At 36.0% G+C, this 21543-nt stretch overlaps 1 protein-coding gene across 2 annotated transcripts in view; it reads left to right on the top strand.

Annotated features, from left to right (window-relative positions):
• MYO16 (myosin XVI) overlaps positions 1–21543 on the top strand; it is a 592224-nt gene that overhangs the window by 415298 nt on the left and 155383 nt on the right. For both annotated transcript variants that reach the window (XM_066380569.1, XM_066380568.1), the window contains exons 24-27: positions 3352–3427; positions 9639–9811; positions 12657–12737; positions 12997–13202. In XM_066380569.1, coding sequence (XP_066236666.1) covers positions 3352–3427; positions 9639–9811; positions 12657–12737; positions 12997–13202 — 536 coding nt within the window. The remainder of the gene's footprint in view (positions 1–3351; positions 3428–9638; positions 9812–12656; positions 12738–12996; positions 13203–21543) is intronic.

Here is a 21543-nt window from a genome sequence, read left to right as displayed (position 1 = left end):
CTTGTAGTAGTTTGCCTGTTGATAGAAAAATAATTAATTTCACTTCATGATTTATTGATTTTATACAAGATAAAATAATTTGCTAAACTCGACGCTTCCCACAAACATGAAACTGCGTTACTGAATGTTTGTACTATATGTGTGTGTTAACTTTGTTTTTCTATGTAACTTGGTCAGTTGGAATCTCCAACTGGTAAGTTCTGAATGTTAGTTTTAACGTAGACCTTCAGCTTTCTCTTAAAATATCCAAGTACAACCAGGGTGCCATGTATGAGAACTTTCCAAAGCACATGATCTTGTGATAATTAAAGAGTCATCAGCATAATCTTAAATTAAAAAAGACAATGTGATGCTACACTGCATTTGGTCACAAAGTAACAAAACCTTTTTGTTAATTTCACCAAATATCTATTGGATGTGTCCAGTAGACAAGTCCTTTTGCTTGGTACAGCAGAGAGACTGAGCTGAACACACTGTTGCCACTTCCATCAAGGTAAAGTCAGAATTTTACTGCAGGAGTTAGGAATGGCCATCACCAAGCAGGGCCATAACAGGAGCAAAGGCAAACAAGGAATGATATTTAGAGAAAATAAGGTAGTCCAATTATGTGTGTGTGTTTAATTTGGAATCATAAGATTCACATGGGGGCAAAAATGGGTTAGAATAGATTAGAGCCAAATAAAGAAGAGCTCTTAACTACAGGATCAGCTCTGGGACATCAAATGACTAGCTTATGTTCAGTGTATTTAAAGTGGCTTAGAAAGTTGTGTTCTGACTACTCTTCCATGATTTCACTGGACACTGCTGTCCCTAATGTAGGAAGGCATAGATAAGTCAAACTTCTAGGCTAGGGTTTCCAACCCCAACACTATGGACATTTTGGGCAGATAATTCTTCATTGTGGAGCTGTATAGTGTACTGTAGAGTTTAGTAATGTCAATGTAAGTAATGTCCAAACCTATAAGAATTTTTATGAGTTTATTTCAGCCAAATGGTTGATAATTGCTGGTAGGCAAAGTCTCAATGGATTGAGAAAATGCTCCAGAATATGTCAGTTTTACCACTTATTTTATACATTAGAATCTAAGGGGAAGATGTAAGGGGGTTACATGAAATTGACTGGTGATAGGTTAGGGAGGCGGGAGAGAGCAAAGGGGAATCTCTGGGACTGAATAAAAATGTATATACTGAAACTCTTTTTAAATAGGCAGGTAGAAGATAATTAACAGTTAATTAATATGATAATAATATATACAATGAAGGGTTTGTTGGTTTCTGCTCTGATGGGGTGGCTGCCCTGAGGGCAACAAAAAAGGATTATCTTTACTTTTTTTATTTTTATTATTTAGTGAGAGGAGAGGAGGCAGAGACAGACTCCTGCATGTGCCCTGACCAGGATCAACCTGGAAAGCCCACTAGGGGGCGATGATCTGCCCATCTGGGGCATTGCTCTGTTGCAACTGGAGCCATTTTTTTAGCACCTGAGGTGGAGGCCATGGAGCCATTATCAGCAACTGGGGCCAACTTGCTCTAATCGAGCTATGGCTGCAGGAGGGGAAAAAGAGAGAAAGAGAGAAGGGAGAGAGTAGGAGAAGCAGATTGTCCTTCTCCTGTGTGCCCTGACTGGGAATCGAACCCGGGACATCCACATGCTGGGCAGATGTTCTGCGGATAAAGCCAGCCAGCCAGGGCCTTATCTTTACATTTCAAAGGCATGTTATTGAGTACATTATCATAGATGCAAGAGATAACAGACAGTGTCCGTTAAGGTAAGCATTGACCTTTTTGTTAGAGAAAAATACCTCCCTAGGACATGACTACCCACTATGAACTGCTTTTGGTTAGAAAGTTTTAATTTCAGACCATCCTGTATGGTTACTTTAGGTCTTTGAGGTGTAAGGCTACCATCTAGGTCTCCCCTGAGCTTGTCAGGTCCAGCATGTGGCCCCTTTTTCATCCACAGTAACATTCCTACCAATTTACTCCCTCAGTTGTGACAAACACAGGTGTCTCCAGACACGGTAAGTGTCCCCTGGAGTCACTATCAACTCTGGTTGAGAACCACTACTCTACTCAACAACGTATAATAGGTAACATAATATATGGTTGACATTTTATTATTGGTAAGCCATGTTCTGGCACAAGAGCAAACTGGTAATTAGGTCATGATTTAAGAGTATCAAAAAGTTGATTAGTTTTTTGGCATTGTCTCAGTTCAACCATTTTTCTGATCCAAATTCATACTGACAAAGTCTGAGAAACTTCAGGACATCTTGGGATTTCTCTGGCATTTAGGCTTTTGTGACAACAAACAGTACAAACTCAGTAAGGCCCTATGGTAAGGAATGCATGGTCAGGCACTAGAATTTGAAAGCTATTTAGGAAGCAAGGTTCATTAGGTGTTATTTGGCCTTTTTCTTTTCTTTTTTTTCTTCTTCTTTCTCTTTCTCATGGATTCTTTTTCTGCTTAATCCACTCTTTCTGCCAGTGATAGCCCTCTCAAAGCTGTCTAGTTAAAATCCCCAAAGGAGTGGGATAATTATTACCATTGTTGATCTGACCCCTTATTCTTCCCATGCGTGATGCAGCGTGAAGAGATGCCGTTCATTGGACAGCTACCCCCTGCGGTTTAGTCCTGATCCACCCAGGGCAAAGGACAACCTGTGACACGTGACTATGGTGCCATGCCTCAATGTGTTTCCACAAGAAGTGAAGCAGCTGTTGAAGCTTATAAGCCTCATGGTCAATCTGACTTAGCTGAGATTGGGAGAGGCAATAAAACCATGTCTATCCTCAAAGACCAAGTCTCCCAGGCCAGCCCAGATTACCAATAAAAGCAGACAATGAAGTCATTTAAGTGTGTTCCTAAGTAAACTGTCCTTGAATAATCCAGAATTTATTGTTTTATGCATTATCTAGATTTTAAAGACTTCAGATTAATGGTTTAAATAATCCAAAAGGAACCCTTTTAATAAAGGGTGAGTTGAAATTTTCAAACTGAAATCACATTTCCTTTTCAAGGTGTCACTTGAGTTAGTGAGTTTTCTGTGCAGGTTAGAGTCCTTAAGAACAAAGGGGACTACACAAAAGTAAGTCACCACCATTTTCTCTTAAAATCATGATCAGAGGAGGGCTTTGCAAATTAGAATAGGAAAAGCATCCTGTGTTTAATGTGCAGAATGACAGAACACGGGTGAGCACTTTGAACCTGCCTGTAATGTGAACTCTCAGACCTGAAGACATTTCTTTTATGAATAATTTAAAACTTCCTCTGAGTCAAGTTGTTCTTTAAAGGAAATTAATGTGGTCATGTTTCATCATTAGTAATTACACTATTTTCTTTTATCATAGGTAATGTATGAAATTGTTGGAGCAATTGAAAAAAATAAAGACTCCCTTTCACAGAATCTTCTATTTGTAATGAAAAGTAAGTGTTCCTCCCTATTGTTAAAATACCATACATTTCTCATTTCTCTGAATATTGTCCTATAAAATATGCCACCAGCTAAAGGATAATTGAAATTCTTTTACATTCTAATGCCCAGCATAATAAAGAATGAATCTTTTTACACTATACACTGGTTACAATTTAATTTGGAGTCTAGTAGAAACCATAATTTAACTAAGCTTTTAGCAGATAGAAATATAAAGCACCTTTAACACTCTAGTGTTATGAATATAAAAAAGCTCTTCTGTGAAGACTAATGAAGATGAATATGGCTTCCAAAGTTATTTAGGCCACAGCAGGGTGAATTCCATTACTTAAGATGACTCTAAAACACACCTAAGGGGTAGTTTATTCTTATGTACTTCATATAAAGTACTAATGCTCACAAAGTAGAATGAGCGTATGACTTTATATATATGTATGCATACATATATGTATATATCAGTAAAAATTTATAGGTTCCATCTACTTTGTGAACTTTATGTATATCTATAATTCCATGCATAAAACTGTATACTACATTTATATAAAGTATAATTACATATATGTCAATATATATAATTCTATCTCCTCTAGTAATTATCTTCTTAATAGCAGTTCTGCAGTGATTCACATTTTCTTAATAACCTTTTCAATGAATTAAAATGTATCATCTTTTGTGCTTTAAGTTGCTCTAAATGAGATCAAATCATTTATCTTTCCTGGGGAAAGAAGCATATAATAGCCTTTCATAAACTGGGTGTATGCATTTGAGCTGGAAGTGAGACATCTATATCACTTCTGGTTTGAGGAACACATTTACCTTAAACCAAACAGCACAGGTGCAATATATTGCTTTTGACAGGGAATTACTCTGCTTGCCTCTTAGAACTTAGGGCTTTTGTGAGTTCTTTTAAAGGCTAATGATAAAAATGTACACCTGGAATAATATTGCATAGCAGGAAAAAATTGAAATACTTAAGACTATTGATTATCATTGAAAATGTCTTGTAGTTTTCAATTATTTGATCTTTTGTTTATAACATACCTTCATTTAACTCAGTGTTTTTCAACCAGTGTGCCGCGAGACATGGTCAAGTGTGAGTATAAATACATTTAGAAACTATATTATTAACTATATGTATAATATGTACTGTGTCAGAGTGTCATTTTGTGTCATTTTGGTAGGTGGTGTGCCCCAGGATTTTGTAAATGTAAAAAATGTGCCGCGGCTCAAAAAAGGTTGAAAATCACTGATTTAACTCATACATTGTATAAATATCTAATATACAGCATGATTTTTAGTTGGTGCAATGACTTTTTCTTTATTTTTGTATTTTATGGTAATAGAGTATATATTTAGAATGAGAATATATGATGGCTGGTGATATGGCAATTCTTTGTATTTTAATAGAGTCCTTGTATTTTTTAAGTTATTCTTTTGTGTAAACTTGCTTACATGTTCCAAGAGAAAAACTAGTGAATCTTATTTTATTCTAAACACTTTAGGCTGTAGGTGCATTGGGAAAGAAGACAGAATTTACAGTATGCCCTTATATGTTTATGCAGGACAAAGGGCCATAGAATTTTAGGCTTTGCAAGTCATAAAGTCTCTGTTGCAACTACTGAACTCTACTGTTATGAAAAGAAAGCAGCCCTAGACAACACAAATGGACATGACTGTGTTCCAATAAAACTTTATTTACCAAAACAAGACATGGACCAGATTTAGCCCATGAGTCATTATTGCACATTCATTCTAATACGAACAAAAGATGCATGGCTGCTATGGTATTTTATGAATCTGTGGAATGTTTTGATGCTTTAAATAGTTATTAAAAAGTGTGATTTTTTTTAAAGTTATTTCTATTACCAAGTATCTTGCCTAAGTACTTTGCATACAGTGTCTAATTCAGTCCTCATATAATCAAAAAGCTCCCAGTTGAAGAAGCTTGTAGAGTCTGTTGTAGGATCCATGCAAATATAGCTGTGTCTATGAGACACCTGACCAAGTGCCGCTGGTAGCATGGAGGTGTGGCTCTTGCAGACATGCAGCACATGCTCTCATCTGTACCTGAGATTAGAAATGAATTCTACTTGACTTAGTAAGAGGCAAAATTTAGATTCAATAAGTCTAAATCCAGGTTATTATGTCCGGTTATAAGAATAGGAAAACTTGAGATTTACTGACCATAATGCTGTTAATTAGTCTTTTGTCTCTGAGCATCTCTGCCTGTCTGCGTATAATTCATGGACATTTAATTTAGCATATCCCATTTTTCTGACAGAAAAACACCTAATGCCATGTTATAAACCTGAGGGAGGGTCGCTTTCTGTTTCAGTGTGTACTATACACAGTGACATGAAGAAAAGGGCCCGCAGTCAGAGACCCGACGTGATAGGAAAGAAGGCCAGCACTGTCTTTTCACCAGAGCTTGTCTTACAGGTTCTGAGAGGCAGACAGATGGCAGACTTTCTCATGTCATGTCCTGAGGAATCTGCTGTCACTTCCCATTTGCTCAACTTGTGGTAGGGCTCTAACGTTAGGGTCCTGTTGCATGAAGACATCTTCTTGTGTAAGTAGGATGACAATAACGTACTATATCTTCATGCAGCCTGACCATGTGATTCAAAGAAAGACAGAAACTGTTCAGTTACATTTTTTGGCCCATACTTACTTCTTGTGTTTATAAACTACTGAAGGATTTTATCCCAATTTAAGAATAACATGTTATACTATTTATGTATTTATGTATGGTCTCATCCATACGTAGACTTGCTATAAACATAAATAATTTTTAGCTCTTTGAGTAGTGAGTTTTTTTATGCTCACTGATACCCAAAGTGAATTTTTTTTTCCAAAAAAATTAACTGAAATTAACTCCACTCCAGTTACAGTTTTATTAACTTAAAATCATGTTTGTTTGATAACCAATTTATGGAAACAAGAAGATATGCATTTGCCTTTTTTTAATGTTGCCTTACACTTTTAAAATAACTCGATTGTACTCTGGATGGTCAGGAGGCATGAGAACATACATGAACGTTTGTACTACTCAAAGGGTTAAATGGATTGTGGTATTATATATTTATTTTTACCATTATTTTGTGATAATTTTGAACATAAAGAGTTACAAAATTATCTCTCTCTCTCTGTCTCTCTTCTCTCTCTCTCTCTGTCTCTCCCTCTCCTCTCTAAAAAAAAAAAAATAAATAGAATTACAAAATTAGTATGAAGACTCCTATATATCCTTATCCCAGATTTATTTTTTCATTTCTTTTCTTTTACTCTTTTTTTTTCCTACCATTCTTCTCTTTCTTCTTCCGCCTAACCTTCCTTCTTTCCTTTCCTCCTTCCTTCTTTCCCTCCTTCCCTGTGTGTGTTTGTACATATATTTTTGAACCATTTGAAAATAACTCACATACATCTTTATGCCTAACCACTTTGGTATGTCTTAAGATCAAGAACCTTATCTTATATAACATCAGTAAATTATCATAATATGTAACATTGATGCAGTGATAATAATGTGTAATCACAAGTCCCTATAAAATTTTATCAGTTAACCTTGGTCACTTTTTAAGGTGGCATCCTTAGGGTTGTTTTTTTTTTTAATTGAAACTTGCTGTTTCTCCTTTGATAAGTAATTTGTAAGGAAGTACTTTGAGATTATGTAAGTATTCTTGTCCTCACCAAACTTTCACCTGTTAATGTTGCATTAATGAATAATTCTTACTTAAATTAATGATTTCTTTATGGTTGCAAGGTTATTGTTCTAACTCCATTTTTCTGTCACCATGAATTTGACTTTAAGGACTTCTCTTTCTAATTAATTACTTATCAGTATGAACTCAAATTCTTTTTGTTTTTTTTTATTACCTGTCTCTTTTTAAAATATATTGAATTAATATTGGTTGAAAACACCATATAAATTTCAGGAGAATAGCATTATAATTTGGTGTTTGCATTCTCTACTATTTACTGACCACCAAAAGTCTAGTTTCTTCTTGACCCCCTTATTTTACTGAGTGAATCATAATCCATTACTATCATTATGTTGATGGCAAAATTACCCAAGATGTGGCCAGTGAAAACCATTTAAACTAGCTTCTGTGTCCTTTTGACAAGTTCTCATTATCATTTTTAGAACTTCCTTGCATTTAGACCTTCCAAGATATCCAGGATTATCTCCTTTGCATTAGATCTAGCATGTGTTCAAGAAGTCTTGATTTATTTTAGAGGAGAATAGTATTATTAAACACAAATTTTTGGGAGCTTGGCAAGTTTATTTCTACTGTGGTGTCACAGCTTTTTGGACTTTTCAGAACTATAATACTTAAGATATACTTACAGAAAATATATAGATATGTAACTGTATATGAAAAGTCGTGAACTTGTGCTTCTATGTCCAATTTTAATCCAACACCACAGGGCTCCTTTTTTGCCTTCTTGCATTCCATAATTGTGTCTTCCTTCTCTGACACTTCTGTCTAGTTTCTTGTTTGTTCAATCATATAGTGACTTTGCATTGAGCGCAATGATAAAAAACATGGTAGCCTGGACAAGCAAAATAATCTGGGAGCAGAAAAGATAAAGTGCTCTGCTACTAAGCCTTGCTGTCTGAGGGGCTGAGCATGATCCTAAATGATTTATTCACATTATTTCACATTTTAATCTTGTAGTAATCCTCAAAGTTGGAATGGTATTGGTCATTTTAAAGAAAAGGAAACTAAAGCTTAAAAACCTGGCCCTGGCCGGTTGGCTCAGTGGTAGAGCGTCGGCCTGGCGTGCAGGAGTCCTGGGTTCGATTCCCGGCCAGGGCACAGAGGAGAAGCGCCCATCTGCTTCTCCACTCCTCTTCCTCTCCTTCCTCTCTGTCTCTCTCTTCCCCTCCTGCAGCCAAGGCTCCATTGGAGCAAAGTTTGCCTGGGCGCTGAGGATGGCTCTGTGGCCTCTGCCTCAGGTGCTAGAATGGCTCTGATTGTGGCAGAGCGATGCCCCAGAGGGGCAGAGCATTGCCCCCTGGTGGGCATGCCGGGTGGATCCCGGTCGGGTGCATGCGGGAGTATGTCTGACTGCCTCCCTGTTTCCAACTTCGGAAAAATACCCCCCCCAAAAAAACAAAAAAACCTGTCTACATAGAGATATAGGTAATACAAGAAAATTTTCTTTTAGATCCCTAAACGTCATATACAGTTCTCATGATGCTGTTTAAATTTATAACCAAAAGCCCTTTCATCATTGCTCCACTTTCTTTCTGAGGTATCAAGAAAGAAATACGGACCCAAAATTATTAGAATTTGTATAACATAACATCTAATATGTATCAGCTTGCTTTTTACCTTTGCAGCTTGACAGGATCAGAAAAAAAGGCACTTCTTTTAACTAACAATTGATATAACCAAATGGGACAGGGTCTCGCATAGATATTTTTTAAATTTTTATTTTCAATTACAGTTTACATTCAATAGTATTTTGTATTAGTTTCAGGTGTACAGCACAGTATTAGATAATCATATACTTTACAAAGTACTTCCCCAATATCTCCAGTACCCGTCTGGTACCACACATAGTTATTATAATGTTATTTTTTCTATTTATATGTGAATATGAAAAATAAAATAAATTAACAAACACGACTGAAACAGACTCATAGACTCAGAGAACAAATTAACGGTAGCCAGAGGGGAGGGGGTTTGGGGGACTGGGTGGAAAAAGTAAAGGGATTAAGAAGTACAAATTGGTAGCTACAGAATAGCCTTATAGGTATTTACGTGCAGCTCTGAGGCAGGTTAGGTTCTTGGGAACCATGTTCTTGGGTAGTTATTTTTCTGGAATGGGGAGTTGCTGACAGAATCTCTGTCTCCTGACTTGGTCAAATGCATTAGAACTCTGGGATTGGCCAGGTAGGAGTCTGTCCAGACAGCTAGGAGAGCAGTAAGTGACAGAGAGTGAAGGGTTAATTGCTCAGGTAGAGAATTGGGAAACATGGGATCAGGACTTCTGGCCAAGGGCGAGGACGGTCAAAATTCATCAAATGGTATAATTACTAGTGGGGAGAATAAAATATAGGCAAAGGGAAAGATGGACTCTCAAGTACATCTTCTACTCTGAATGTTTTAGTGGTCAAAGGACTTGGATAAGGAGTAAATTTAATGTAAATAACAATTTTAATGCCACTTAAACAATATTCATTTATTTATTTCCTAGCTAGTGAAAATGTTGTGATCAATCATTTGTTCCAGTCGAAACTGTCACAAACAGGATCGCTTCTATCTTCCTATCCTTTTAAATTCAGAGGACATAAATCTACCCTGCTCAGTAAGAAAATGACAGCTTCTTCAATTATCGGAGAAAACAGGAATTATCTAGAACTTAGTAAGGTAGGAGTTTTTGTGATTCTTGTTTGGTTGTTTTTAAATTTGTTTAGAACATCTACTTCTTTTTTTTTAAAGCACAATTATGAATACTAATGGAAAGAAATTGATATTTTAATTTTAAAAAACTAAAAGGAAAGGATGCTACTTGAAGAATAACCATCAGAAGGAAAGAACGGTATAGAAAAGTACTACAGAATGAAAATTCAATAGCAAATGCATTTTTATTAACAATTGTATTGGTTGTCCATGCAACATCCTATTTATGTTTCATCCCTATGACTGTCTTTGTGATGAATGGGAAGTAACTTATGGGGTAGTAGGCTTAGAGGAAATTAACTTAGCAACCTTCTTCAGTTGACATTAATCACTTCAGAGGTTTTAGGTCACCAAACAATAAATTGTAGCTTCTTACAGACATAGTGTATTTTTCAGGTGCTAGAATATTTTCACTGGGCATTTTGTAGATGTTTAACTTATTTTTTGTTTTACTATATTTGTAATGTGTATTTGTCCCACACAAATGTGGTTGTACTTACAACCTAATTGTTCTAAGTCGGCGAATTTCAATCTGTGTGCTGAAAGACTTTTTCAAACTATGCAACATGTGACTAGTAGCACTGACCTCTTTTCCCTTAGATTGTCAAATAAAAAAGAGACAACAGCCAACACAACATTAGCCATTCAGTGTGAATGAATCAAAATTATACACGGGTGTGTGTTTTTTTTGTCAGATTGGCAAAAAAAATAGTTTTTGATTTGCCACAGAATTTTAGTAGTTAGTTTATATGTGCCATGAGATGAAAAAGTTTGAAAAACCGCTGCTCTAACTGTTTGTAAAATAGAACTAAAAATTCAGTGAAATCTTTATTTCAAACTGAAATGTTTTAAGTTTAAGATTCAGTGTGGCCCAGTTTGTTTTGTGTGCCCCTATCAAGAGGTGAGAAGTGTGCTTGGGAAGACGTCCAGGACAGTCTTTTTTAGATACTCAGTTGTAGCTTGCTAGAATGCATTTTAGCTTACCAATTCAAATGAGAGCATAATTAAAATTGGCTCTATTTTAGAAGAGTGGCAGAAATGTGTATAACATATTAGAAATAAGTCAGTGTGTGTGTGTGTGTGTGTGTGTGTGTATTTACTCATAGGCCCTAGGCTTAGGGATCCTTTGATATAGCTGCAGCCTTGTATGATCACAAAAATTCAATCTCACTGAATGCAAAATGGCATCTTTTCCATAAAAAAGACAAAGCGTTTTCCTTTATAAGGAAGATCTCTCTCCCTGATGGTTTCTCTGAACCTTCTGGCCCTTCCTTTCTCAATCATCCTGGAAATCAAGACAAAGAAATTACTACATACCTCTAAATTGTAATCTTTAACCTTAATTATTAAACATTATCAGGCATAGATGCCATAAGTCTTTTTTTCTAAAGGACTGCAGAAGAAAGATAATTCACAGTAATTCCTCCACCCAGAAAGGGAAATGGAGTATTTAATTTCCAGGGATGGAGATTTATTTATTATGATTATTCCTTAAGTGTTCCATTTCTCATTTCTCTTTAAACTGCCCTCATCCATGCTCATCCACCCTTGTGACCATAGGTTAGAAATCTACCCACTCTTTAACTGAGCATTATTACACTTGGCTTTGTGTTTGTAGGAAAAGGTTGATCCTGGACCAGTCTCTTCATTTTACAATCCCTTGTCAGTTATAATCATTTCTGTTTGACAGTTCATCTTAATGGAAGGAAAAGAGCTATTGCTATGGTAGCAATAGTACCAAATTGACAAGAGTGTTTTATCAGAGTTTTTTTCTTCTGTAAAGACCTTTCTATTTTAAGATAAAGAATTTTGGATTGCCTGGCCTGTGGTGGCACAGTGGATAGAGCTTTGACATGGAATTGCTGAGGCAACAGGTTCAAATCCCTGGGCTACCTGGTCAAGGCACATACGACAATCAATGAACAACTAAAGTGAAGCAACCATGAGTTGATACTTCTCACCTTCCATACCTGTCTCTCTTCTCTCTGTAAAATCAATAAATAAAATCTTAAAAAAAATAATTTTGGAGCACTAGATGTTTTGGCCTATGTCAGTGTGATTGTGTAAAAAGTAAAGGTATATATCAGTGGCTGAGATTCCTTTTAACTGATGGTGGAATTTAATTAATTACTTTCTGCCCTTTATTTCTTCACTTCCACTGGCTTCATTTTAACTGATTTCTTTTATCTCCATTATCATTTAATCTTTGCTACACATGATTTTCAAGAAGTGTATATAGTTACTTATTAAAGAAAACAGTCTATTTTCATTTATCAAGCCAGGTAATTTACTAACCTCTTTTCATTGTTCTAAAAAAAGAAAAAGGAAAGGAAGGGTAAGAGAAAGATAGGAAAGAAACTAATCATAGTCAATCTTAAGGGAACAGATCAGTGATTGTGAAAACATCGAATCTTTGTGACTTAAAATAGCATTCTTTTGCCCTAAAGTCAACTACATTTCGTGATCAATGTGGACAGTTAGAGATATAACCAGTAAAAATACCAGGGTGAGTTGACTGTGCCACCAAGCTAGTCCGGATCTATTTTATTTTCAAATTAAAGTGGTTACAGTATGGGGACAGCCATGTACTTGAAAGGTTGGCAGTAATGGTTCTTATTTTACATGAAGTTGCCCATTTCCCCAACTTTATGGGAGTATTACAGAAAATCTTTTGGTACTGATTTTTATAGTCAGTTTTAAATATATATCTTTTTGTAAGGGAATGTATATGAATGAGAAGGTTAATTATTTTTTTCTAAGTGGAATTTGGTACTCTAGATTCACTCAGCATTTCTTTTGGTTTTCTTTCCAGTTATTGAAAAAGAAAGGAACTTCTACTTTTCTTCAAAGACTGGAACGAGGAGGTCCAGTAACCATTGCATCGCAACTCAGGGTTAGTAATGTCTTCTGATTTTAAAACTTAAATTGTGATTGTATCAGCTGCAGAAGGTTTACATAGAATTCTCCCCCACTTTTGACCACTTGAATGAATACCTTCAGAAAAAGTAAACACACACATAGACACACACAGTGAGTGAGTGAATGAATAATTTTAAAAGTCATGATTGAAGATAAAGATTTTTATTTAAAAACTGCTTTATATTTTTAGTATCTTCTTTGGAGAATCAGTTTGATTTTTCTTCTCTCCTTAGAAATCTCTCACAGATATTATTGGAAAACTTCAGAGATGCACTCCACACTTTATTCATTGCATCAAGCCCAATAACTCAAAGCTGCCAGATACCTTTGATAATTTTTATGTGTCTGCTCAGCTACAGTATGTTGGGGTCCTCGAGATGGTGAAGATCATCCGATATGGATACCCTGTTCGCCTTTCCTTCTCAGATTGCTTGTCAAGGTAAATTTTGTTCTTAAAATATTATGTTCACCGTTCACTATTGCACACTAACAATATTGCACAAGGAACTTCTGATTTTTTTCTGTATTATAATTTTGCTTTTATTGTGTATTTTCTTCTAGCATGAGCAAACAAAATACTCTGAGAAACAATTAAATACACTGACAAAACTAATATAAAAAGTTTCTACACTTGGATACCTTGGAAATGATTTTCATGTTCTCTTCAATATGTGGATTTCCTTGGATTTAAAGATTTATGAAATTACACATATAATGTTTACATAAATGTTATTTAAAGGAAGAACATACATGTGATTATTTTCTTTCTATATCTATGAACAAAGTATTTTTTAGATTAACGATTCAAAAACCATCCCCAGGCTAAATTTAGCTCATCTCCTGTTTTTGTAAATAAAGTTCTTTTGCAACACAGTCACTGATGAAAATAATGAGGATATCTTGTTTTTAAAGAATCAAAAAATTAAAGGGGAGGTGGACAAAATGAAAACCAGGAATTATTCATTAATTCTATATAAAAACATGAAATTTTAAAATAATTTGATATAAATAGTAACATTGATATTATAAGAATAAAATCTAGCATTTATGGTTAAAAATTAACTGTACAGGATAGTATGTAAAAATATTTTTTACAAACCATTTATTTTAAAAATAAGATCGTAAGACTTTTGTTGACCAGAATTCAATTTGAGTCTCCACGTGAAGAAGCTGTAAATCTAAATCAATAAGTTGGAAATATTTAGTTCAGAACACAGGGCATAACATTTATGATTAAAACTGTATGTTTGATTTTAACACTTGTTTTTCCAGAGGAAAGAAGTAGCATTTCTTCATTGTGTGTATTTGTAAGTTTCACAAAGAAGCAAGTAAAAATCAAATGAGTTTTCTTGAATGTTCAGGTGACACCCCAATACATTCAATAAAAAAAGACAAAAACTGGTAAAGTATCTTCAGAAGGGAAGATAAAATTGACCACATGTCATAATAAATTATTTGAGGAGTCAATATGTTTAACCTGCAAAATATGAATTTCAGAATGACAAGATATCTGTTGTTTAAATCTTAAAAGATGCTTATAAACAAGTTAATAGACACACTGTCTCGTAGGTATAGCAAAGAATTGCAATATATTTCCCACATATAATAGTTTAGGCATTAAAAGTCATCTCTACTACTTATTGTAGAACATGTTTTCTGTAGACTAATGAGTTTAAAACCTGCCCCTGTACAAGTTTAAAATGATAGATTCTCAAATTTACCCCAGGTCTTCTACATAGCAGTTATTATGGAGTGTGATCCAAGGACCCTCTGGTTTGTCTCGTGGTGAGGGGTAAGGTGGAATTACCTGATAGTAGCATATGGTATCAGAGGGCCACAGGTCTTCATAAATTGCAGTTTGGGCAGCAGTAGCAACTCCCTTCCCAGGCATTGCTGAGAACAGCTGTTTCCCCACATTGTTGTCCATTAGAATCACTGTAGAATTGTTAGAGTAGAGTCCAGGGTAGCACCTCCAGAGTTTCCCACTCAGTAGGTCTAAGTGAGGTTAGTGAAATCAGCATTTCTAATGCTGATGCTGACATTACTGTTATGAGGACAACCCTTTGAGGGTCACTGGCCTAGAGTACCTAGTCACTTGGGCAGGTGTCTTTGTTTCATTTTGTTTTTTTCCTAACCAAGGGTTGAAAGTATGTGAATGCCTTGAACTTGTTGAGAATGAAAAATCTCAATCATTTATTGAATTATTGAGTTGAAATCTGCAAATTTGTTAGATTCCCAAATTGAGATTAAACACTGTTGATGGATTTTTGTATTGGATATGAAATAGGGTTAATTTCATTCTGTGAATAATTTTTAAAAAGTATATCTAATACATTTTCTCTTTTCTTTTTAAATTTTGTCAGAGTGTCCTAGAATCACAGAAATAAAAGGAGCTTTGCATTTAAGAGCCCCTCAGTATTTCTCTGATACAATCTTTGGTAGTTGCATAAATCTTCTTGACTACTCTTCTAACAAGCAGTTACTTGAATTGTCCTATTCCCCCAGACAAGGGTGGAGAACATAGCTGTGTATGTGTGTGTTTATGTGTGCAATATTACCTATCATAAGAATTAGAAAATTATTTTACCTTTATTTTTTTTCAAATCTAGTTTGAGATATATATATAGCTCTACCAAGACATATCTCTATGAAAATAGCATATACAATAAGTATCTTTAAAAAAAAAAAAGGACAAAAAATTCATGGACACAGACCAAAGTGTGCTGATAGGTGGGAAGGGAGAAGGTGAAGGTGAACGAGGGTATGGGGGCATATATGGTGATAGATAAAGACTTGACTCGGGGAAGGTGAACACACAATGTGGTGTATGAAGATGTGTTGTCGAATTCGGCTCCTGAAACCTGTGCAATTATATTAACTCGGGTCACCTTAATAAAATAAATTAAATTAAAATTTTTATATGTACGCATTTCTTTCTATACTAAGACTTCCAGGCAGAGACCGTCTCTTATTCATCACAATTCCTGTGCATTATAGATGTTTAATCAATGTTTTCAGAATGAACTTGACATTGGAGATTAATGGCTATTCAATTTGAAGTAATGTTGATGCATAACAGAGACCATAGTCATACTTTGTTGAAAAAAAGTAGTGGTAAGTGAAATGAGCCAGTGAAGGAAAGACAAATACCATTTGATCTCATGTATCTGTGGAATCTAATGAACAAAATAAGCTGACAAACAAAATAGTAACAGAGGCATGGACACATGGAATAGACCTACAGCTGTCAGAGGGGCGAGGGTAGGAGAACTGGATGAAAGAAAGTGAAAGGATTAGTCAAAAACCATATATATATATAACATGTAGACACGGACAACAGTGTGCTGATAGCCAGGGGGAAAGGGTGGTGGGGGTAGGTAGAGGTGGCCAAAGGGTGGGGAAAATAGGGACAGAAAGAGACTTGGCTTAAAGTGAGGAGCACATGATGCAGAGTGCAGATGATTTTTTTATAAAATTGTACACTTTAAACTTGTATGGTTTTATGAACCAAGATCATCCCAATAAATTCAAAAAATAAATAAATAAAAATAAAAAAGAAGTAAATAAAATGATAAAAATAAAAGAGTAGTGATAAATAAATGATAGCAAATGATACTTTGTGGTAAATTGTTTTATTTCTTTAACCAGCCCGTTATTTATTTTTTTATGTTTTATTTGTTTTAGCAAAAGAGAGAGAGAGACAGAGACAGAGAGAGGGACCAACAGGGATATACAGACATGAAGGGAGAGAGTTGAGAAGCATCAACTCATAGTTGTGGCACTTTCGTTGTTTATTGATTACTTTTTCATATGTGCCTTGACTGGGGAGCTCCAGCAGAGCCAGTGACCCCTTGCTCAAGCCAGTTATCCTGAGCTTCAAGCCAATGATTTTTGGGCTCAAACCAGTGACCATGGGGTCATGTGTAAGATCCCATGCTCAAGCCAGTGACCCTGTGCTCAAGCCAGCGACCTCACAGTTTCAAACCTGGATCCTCAGCATTCCAGATTGAAACTCCATCTACTGTGCTTCCACCTGGTCAGGCTAACCAGCCATTATTTAAAAGGAAGTGTGATCTCTACTTATCACCTTTATTTGCAATGGCATATCTGTAGAAACTGAATTATTAATTTAGTTCAATGAAAATTTGTCATCATTTCTCTTAAGTAAAGGATTCCAGCCTAGAATATTATCACACAAATTATGCCAATCCATAGAGAGATTTTCAGTTTCTATTAGAACTTGAGTAAAACACAATGCACATATAGGGGTCCTCGGGTTATGACACAGTTCCGTTTCTATGACAGTGACGTAACCCGAATTTTGGTGTAAGTCAAAACACAACCTAGTCTAAGTCACTTACCTATGCTAACACAGCTTTGAAATTATAATCTAGAAAATAATAACACAACTAAGCCACAGAAAAAGGTAAAGTTTATAAATATACTGCACTAAATACTGTAGTAACAGAAAAAATGACAAAAAAAATGTGTAAAAAATTCCTTACCTTTATTTTTGTGGTTGGCTTGCACACTGGAAGGGGCATTGCAAGGTGGGAGAGAGTGATCTATTGGGAGGAGGAAGCTGGAGAGGCAGGAGAACCTGCAGAAGGTGCTGGAGATACTGGGTCAGGTGAATCAGGATTGTCTAAGGAACATGCAGGAGACAGGAGATGACTCTGCCTGTACTACAAGTGTTTTATCTTGAGAAGCAGCTGATGTAGAGAGAACAGGATCTGTTGCAGGCCTCTCTACCTTCTTAAAGAAGTGTTCCAGGCTAGTCTGGAAGGCCGATGACTTCTTCTCTTCCAAAATCTGCCTGTAGCATTACAAGGCATCCATAACAGCCAAAACACTCATGTTTCCATTTTTTTTAGTTTTTATGGAAGTGAGCATCATAAACACAATATCATATGTCGAGACTGTCATAACCTAAGGACCCCCTCTACTGTCACATTAAGAATAATAACTTAATATTTATTCATAATAATAATTTAATATTAATTCAGAGAACTCATCAGAACTTTTTGAAATTGCCCCAGGCACTCAATCATCATTTTATATATATAAAGCCTAGAGGTACAATTTAATAGAAATTTTTGGTTGCCAAACTCTTAGACAATAGGACGTATTATTTCTAATGTAAAATATTTTTCTATTCATAGCACCTTGTCTTAACTGTTAGAGAATAAAATCCTGTCAAAACAAATTACTTCATTTAGTATATGAAAAGGAATGTGTTTACCAAATAATAATAAAAAAAACCTGGACAAATAGAAAAAAAGATGTCCAGTTTAGAAGGAAATACCTGCTTACATGAACAGCATGTATTGTTTCTGAAATCTAACATGATAATAAATGTGGTTACTAGACATTCCAGTGGAATCTGTAGGTGGACGTGACAATATTACAAATTTACTCTCTGGTATCTGGGATTTTATAACTGTTCATCATTCTGAGTCTTCTTAATTGAAACCAGAGAATCATGGTCGTTGAGAGGATCTTATTTTGATTAAATGTAGAAGTATGCTTGTTGAATTTTTTTTTATAATACTGTCAGTTGCTTCTTAGTGGGCTGATAAAGATGTAAGCTCCTGTTTCTCATGACAAGAGACTTCACAAGTTTGGATATATGATGAAGGAAAGAAGTAACAAAACTGAATTATTATGTAAAAATCATGATGCCTAATAAAATTACCCATTGCTATGGATTGAATCTGCGCCCCACCCCCAATCCATATGTTGAAGCTCTAATCCCTATTGTGACTATATTGGGATATGGGACCTATAAGGAGGTAATTAATGTTAAATGAGATCATAAAAGTGGAGCCCTGATTCCAGTACTGCTGAATTGTAGCATATGATACTCCGTATATTTAATTGGTTAAAGGCAATCACCTGGCCAAGACCAGCATCAACAGGTGGAAGACTGTCATACTTATACAAAGTACTACAAAACATGTAACAGTGAGAATATGTACACTTCTGGCTCACTTATCTGTTGCTGTGTGTCTAACCACCCCCAAATTTAGTGGCATACAATTGCAATTTATTTTTTATCTCAGTTCTTAAGATTAAATGAATTTAGTAATTCCTGCCTGGGGTCTTTCTAACAGTTGAAACCACATTGCAGAAGAGGTTAGTGTTAGCTGAAAGCTCAGCTGGGCTGGATGGATATACAAGATGGCTTCTTTACCCATGTGTCTCGTGCCTCAGTGTTCTTTCATATGGCCATTCTCCCCAGTAGAATATCTTGGACTTTTTTTTTTCTTTTTTCTTTTTTCTTTTTTTTTACAGAGACAGAGAGAGAGTCAGAGAGAGGGACAGATAGGGACAGACAGACAGGAAGGGAGAGAAATGAGAAAAATTAATTCCTCACTGTGGCATCTTAGTTGTTTATTTATTGCTTGTTCATTGATTGCTTTCTCATATGTGCCTTGACTGGGGGGCTACAGTAGAGTGAATGACCCCTTGCTCAAGCCAGCGACCTTGGGCTCAAGCCAGGGACCTTGGGTTTCAAACCAGTGACCTTTGGGTTCAAGCTGGTGAATTCACTCTCAGCTGGAGAACTTGGGGTTTTGAAGCTAGGTCCTCTGTGTCCCAGTTCAACACTCTATCCACTGTGCCACCCTCTGGTCAGGCTACCCTGGACTTTTTACCTCATGGTTCAAAGTTCCAAGTCAAGAATGGAAACCAGTAGTCCTCTTCAACTCTGGAGCCGGGAGTGGTACAGTATCACTGGCCCTGTGCTTTATTGGTCAAAACAGTTGCAGACCAGCCCAGATACTTTGCATGCGAAGGAAGCAATTCATAGTGGCCAACTTTGAGTCCAGCTACCATATACTCTTAAGAAGATAACATGCAAGTAGTTGGGAATGATAAAAAAATTTTGAACAGCCATGCTTATATATGTGTACTGTTATTATTTTCATATCTCCCTGGTCTGTGTGTGTGAGTTTGATGTGTTGAATAATATAATACCATCATTTTTTCAAATTATAGAATTGTGGCAAAGAATCATGAGTGAATGTTAAAGAAATGATTTTGATAATTTCTTAAAGTTATGGTACCATGCCTTGTACCTTGTGTGGTGCCATACCATCCTTTCCCAAAGCTTCCTTTAGTAGTCCATATTCTGGTGACATTATAATTAACAGAGCTTTTCTATGACAGCCTGTGCCAGATTTTAGTCTTAAGCATCTCTACTCTGGCCTGACCTGTGGTGGTGCAGTGGATAAAGCATCGACCTGGAATACTGAGGTCGCCGGTTCAAAACCCTGGGCTTGCCTGGTTAAGGCACATATGGGAGTTGATGCTTCTTGCTCCTCCCCCTGTTCTCTCTCTATCTCTCTTTCTCTCTCTCTCCCCTCTCTCTCTAATAAAAATGAATAAATAAAATCTAAAAAAGTAAATTAATAAAAAAAAATTTTTTTAAATATTAAAAAAAAAGTATCTCTACTCTTCTCAGAGTGCTAACCCTATAAATTTGTGTTCTCTTCTGGGTGGCAAGCGTCTAGGGGTCATGCCCATCATCCATCCACAGGTTTGTTTACAGTTGGCAAGAAAGAGTAGGACAACATCACTACAGGGAGAGGCTGACCCTTTAATGAGGTAACCTTATTTGGAAAAGACAGAAGGACTTGTCCAGTAAAAGCACCATAAGGATTGCTATTATGCTTGGCATGGTGAGGGAGCATGATCTGTGTTTTGAGATTGTTACTGGATGAGATCCCTGTTAGAAATAGTCTGAATCATTAGCTTGTTTAAATGACACAGTTGTTGCTGAAAGGTCAAGCTGTGAAAGAACACAGCTATGATTAAATTGGGTGTGGAGAGAGGGATGAAAGAAGACACACTTCAGCTTATTGGATTAAACTAATGGGCAGCCGCTGCCCAATGAAGCAGAACCATCAGTTACAGATAGGGGTTGGAATCTTCTCAAAGTTTTCCTTGTTACATGCAAGTGATGCCAGTTACTACCAGTACTACTTTAATAGAAATGTGAATTATTAAGCTCAGGAGCTACTATATACTCTTAAGGCTTTAATTGCAAAGGGTAAATTTTCTTCAGGGTAACTTTGCCAAATCTTACTTTCTGTTAAAATCCTTCTACAAGATTGGCTGATTATCTAAGGTTTTAATGACATTTGGTAGGAAAAAAAAGACTCACTTATTAATGGAATATAAAATAAGAGAGAGAGGTATAAGTAATAGATTCCAGAAGCCATTTCAACTTAAATATAATGAGGTATATCTTTATAGGGAATTTCTTATACTGATCAGTAGATTATGAATCATGAATCCTCCCCTAATCTACTCTAGGGATCTGCAAACTTTTTTTCATAAAGGGCCAAACAGTAATTTTTCTAGGTTTGCAGGCCATTGATCTCAATGCAACTACTCAACTCTGCCTTGTGTCAGAAAGCTGCCATAGATGGTATATTAATAAATGGGTGAGCCAGTGTTCTAAGAAACTTTATTGACATAAACAAATCCTTTGGATTAAGAGGTGGCAGTCTTAATCCAAGGGCAGTTGACTTCTTATCTAGTCTCATTCCATCTTCTTTCTGATAAAGTCAGTAAAACCCATTTTATAGAAAAAAAAATAGGCCCTGACTGGTGGCTCGATGTTAAAGCATCTGCCTGGTGTGGATATCCTGGGTTTGATTCAGGGAACACAGGAGAAGTGCCCATCTGCTTCTTCACCCTTCCCTCTCTCCCTTCTCTCTTTCTATCTCTCTCTCTTCTTCTCCTGCATCTATAGCTCCATTGGAGTAATTTGC

The sequence above is a fragment of the Saccopteryx leptura genome, chromosome 4 (genome assembly GCF_036850995.1).
Source record: "Saccopteryx leptura isolate mSacLep1 chromosome 4, mSacLep1_pri_phased_curated, whole genome shotgun sequence".
NCBI lineage: Eukaryota > Metazoa > Chordata > Mammalia > Chiroptera > Emballonuridae > Saccopteryx > Saccopteryx leptura.
The sequence above is the reverse complement of the archived record's forward strand: the minus strand, read 5'-3'. Positions and strand labels throughout refer to the sequence as shown.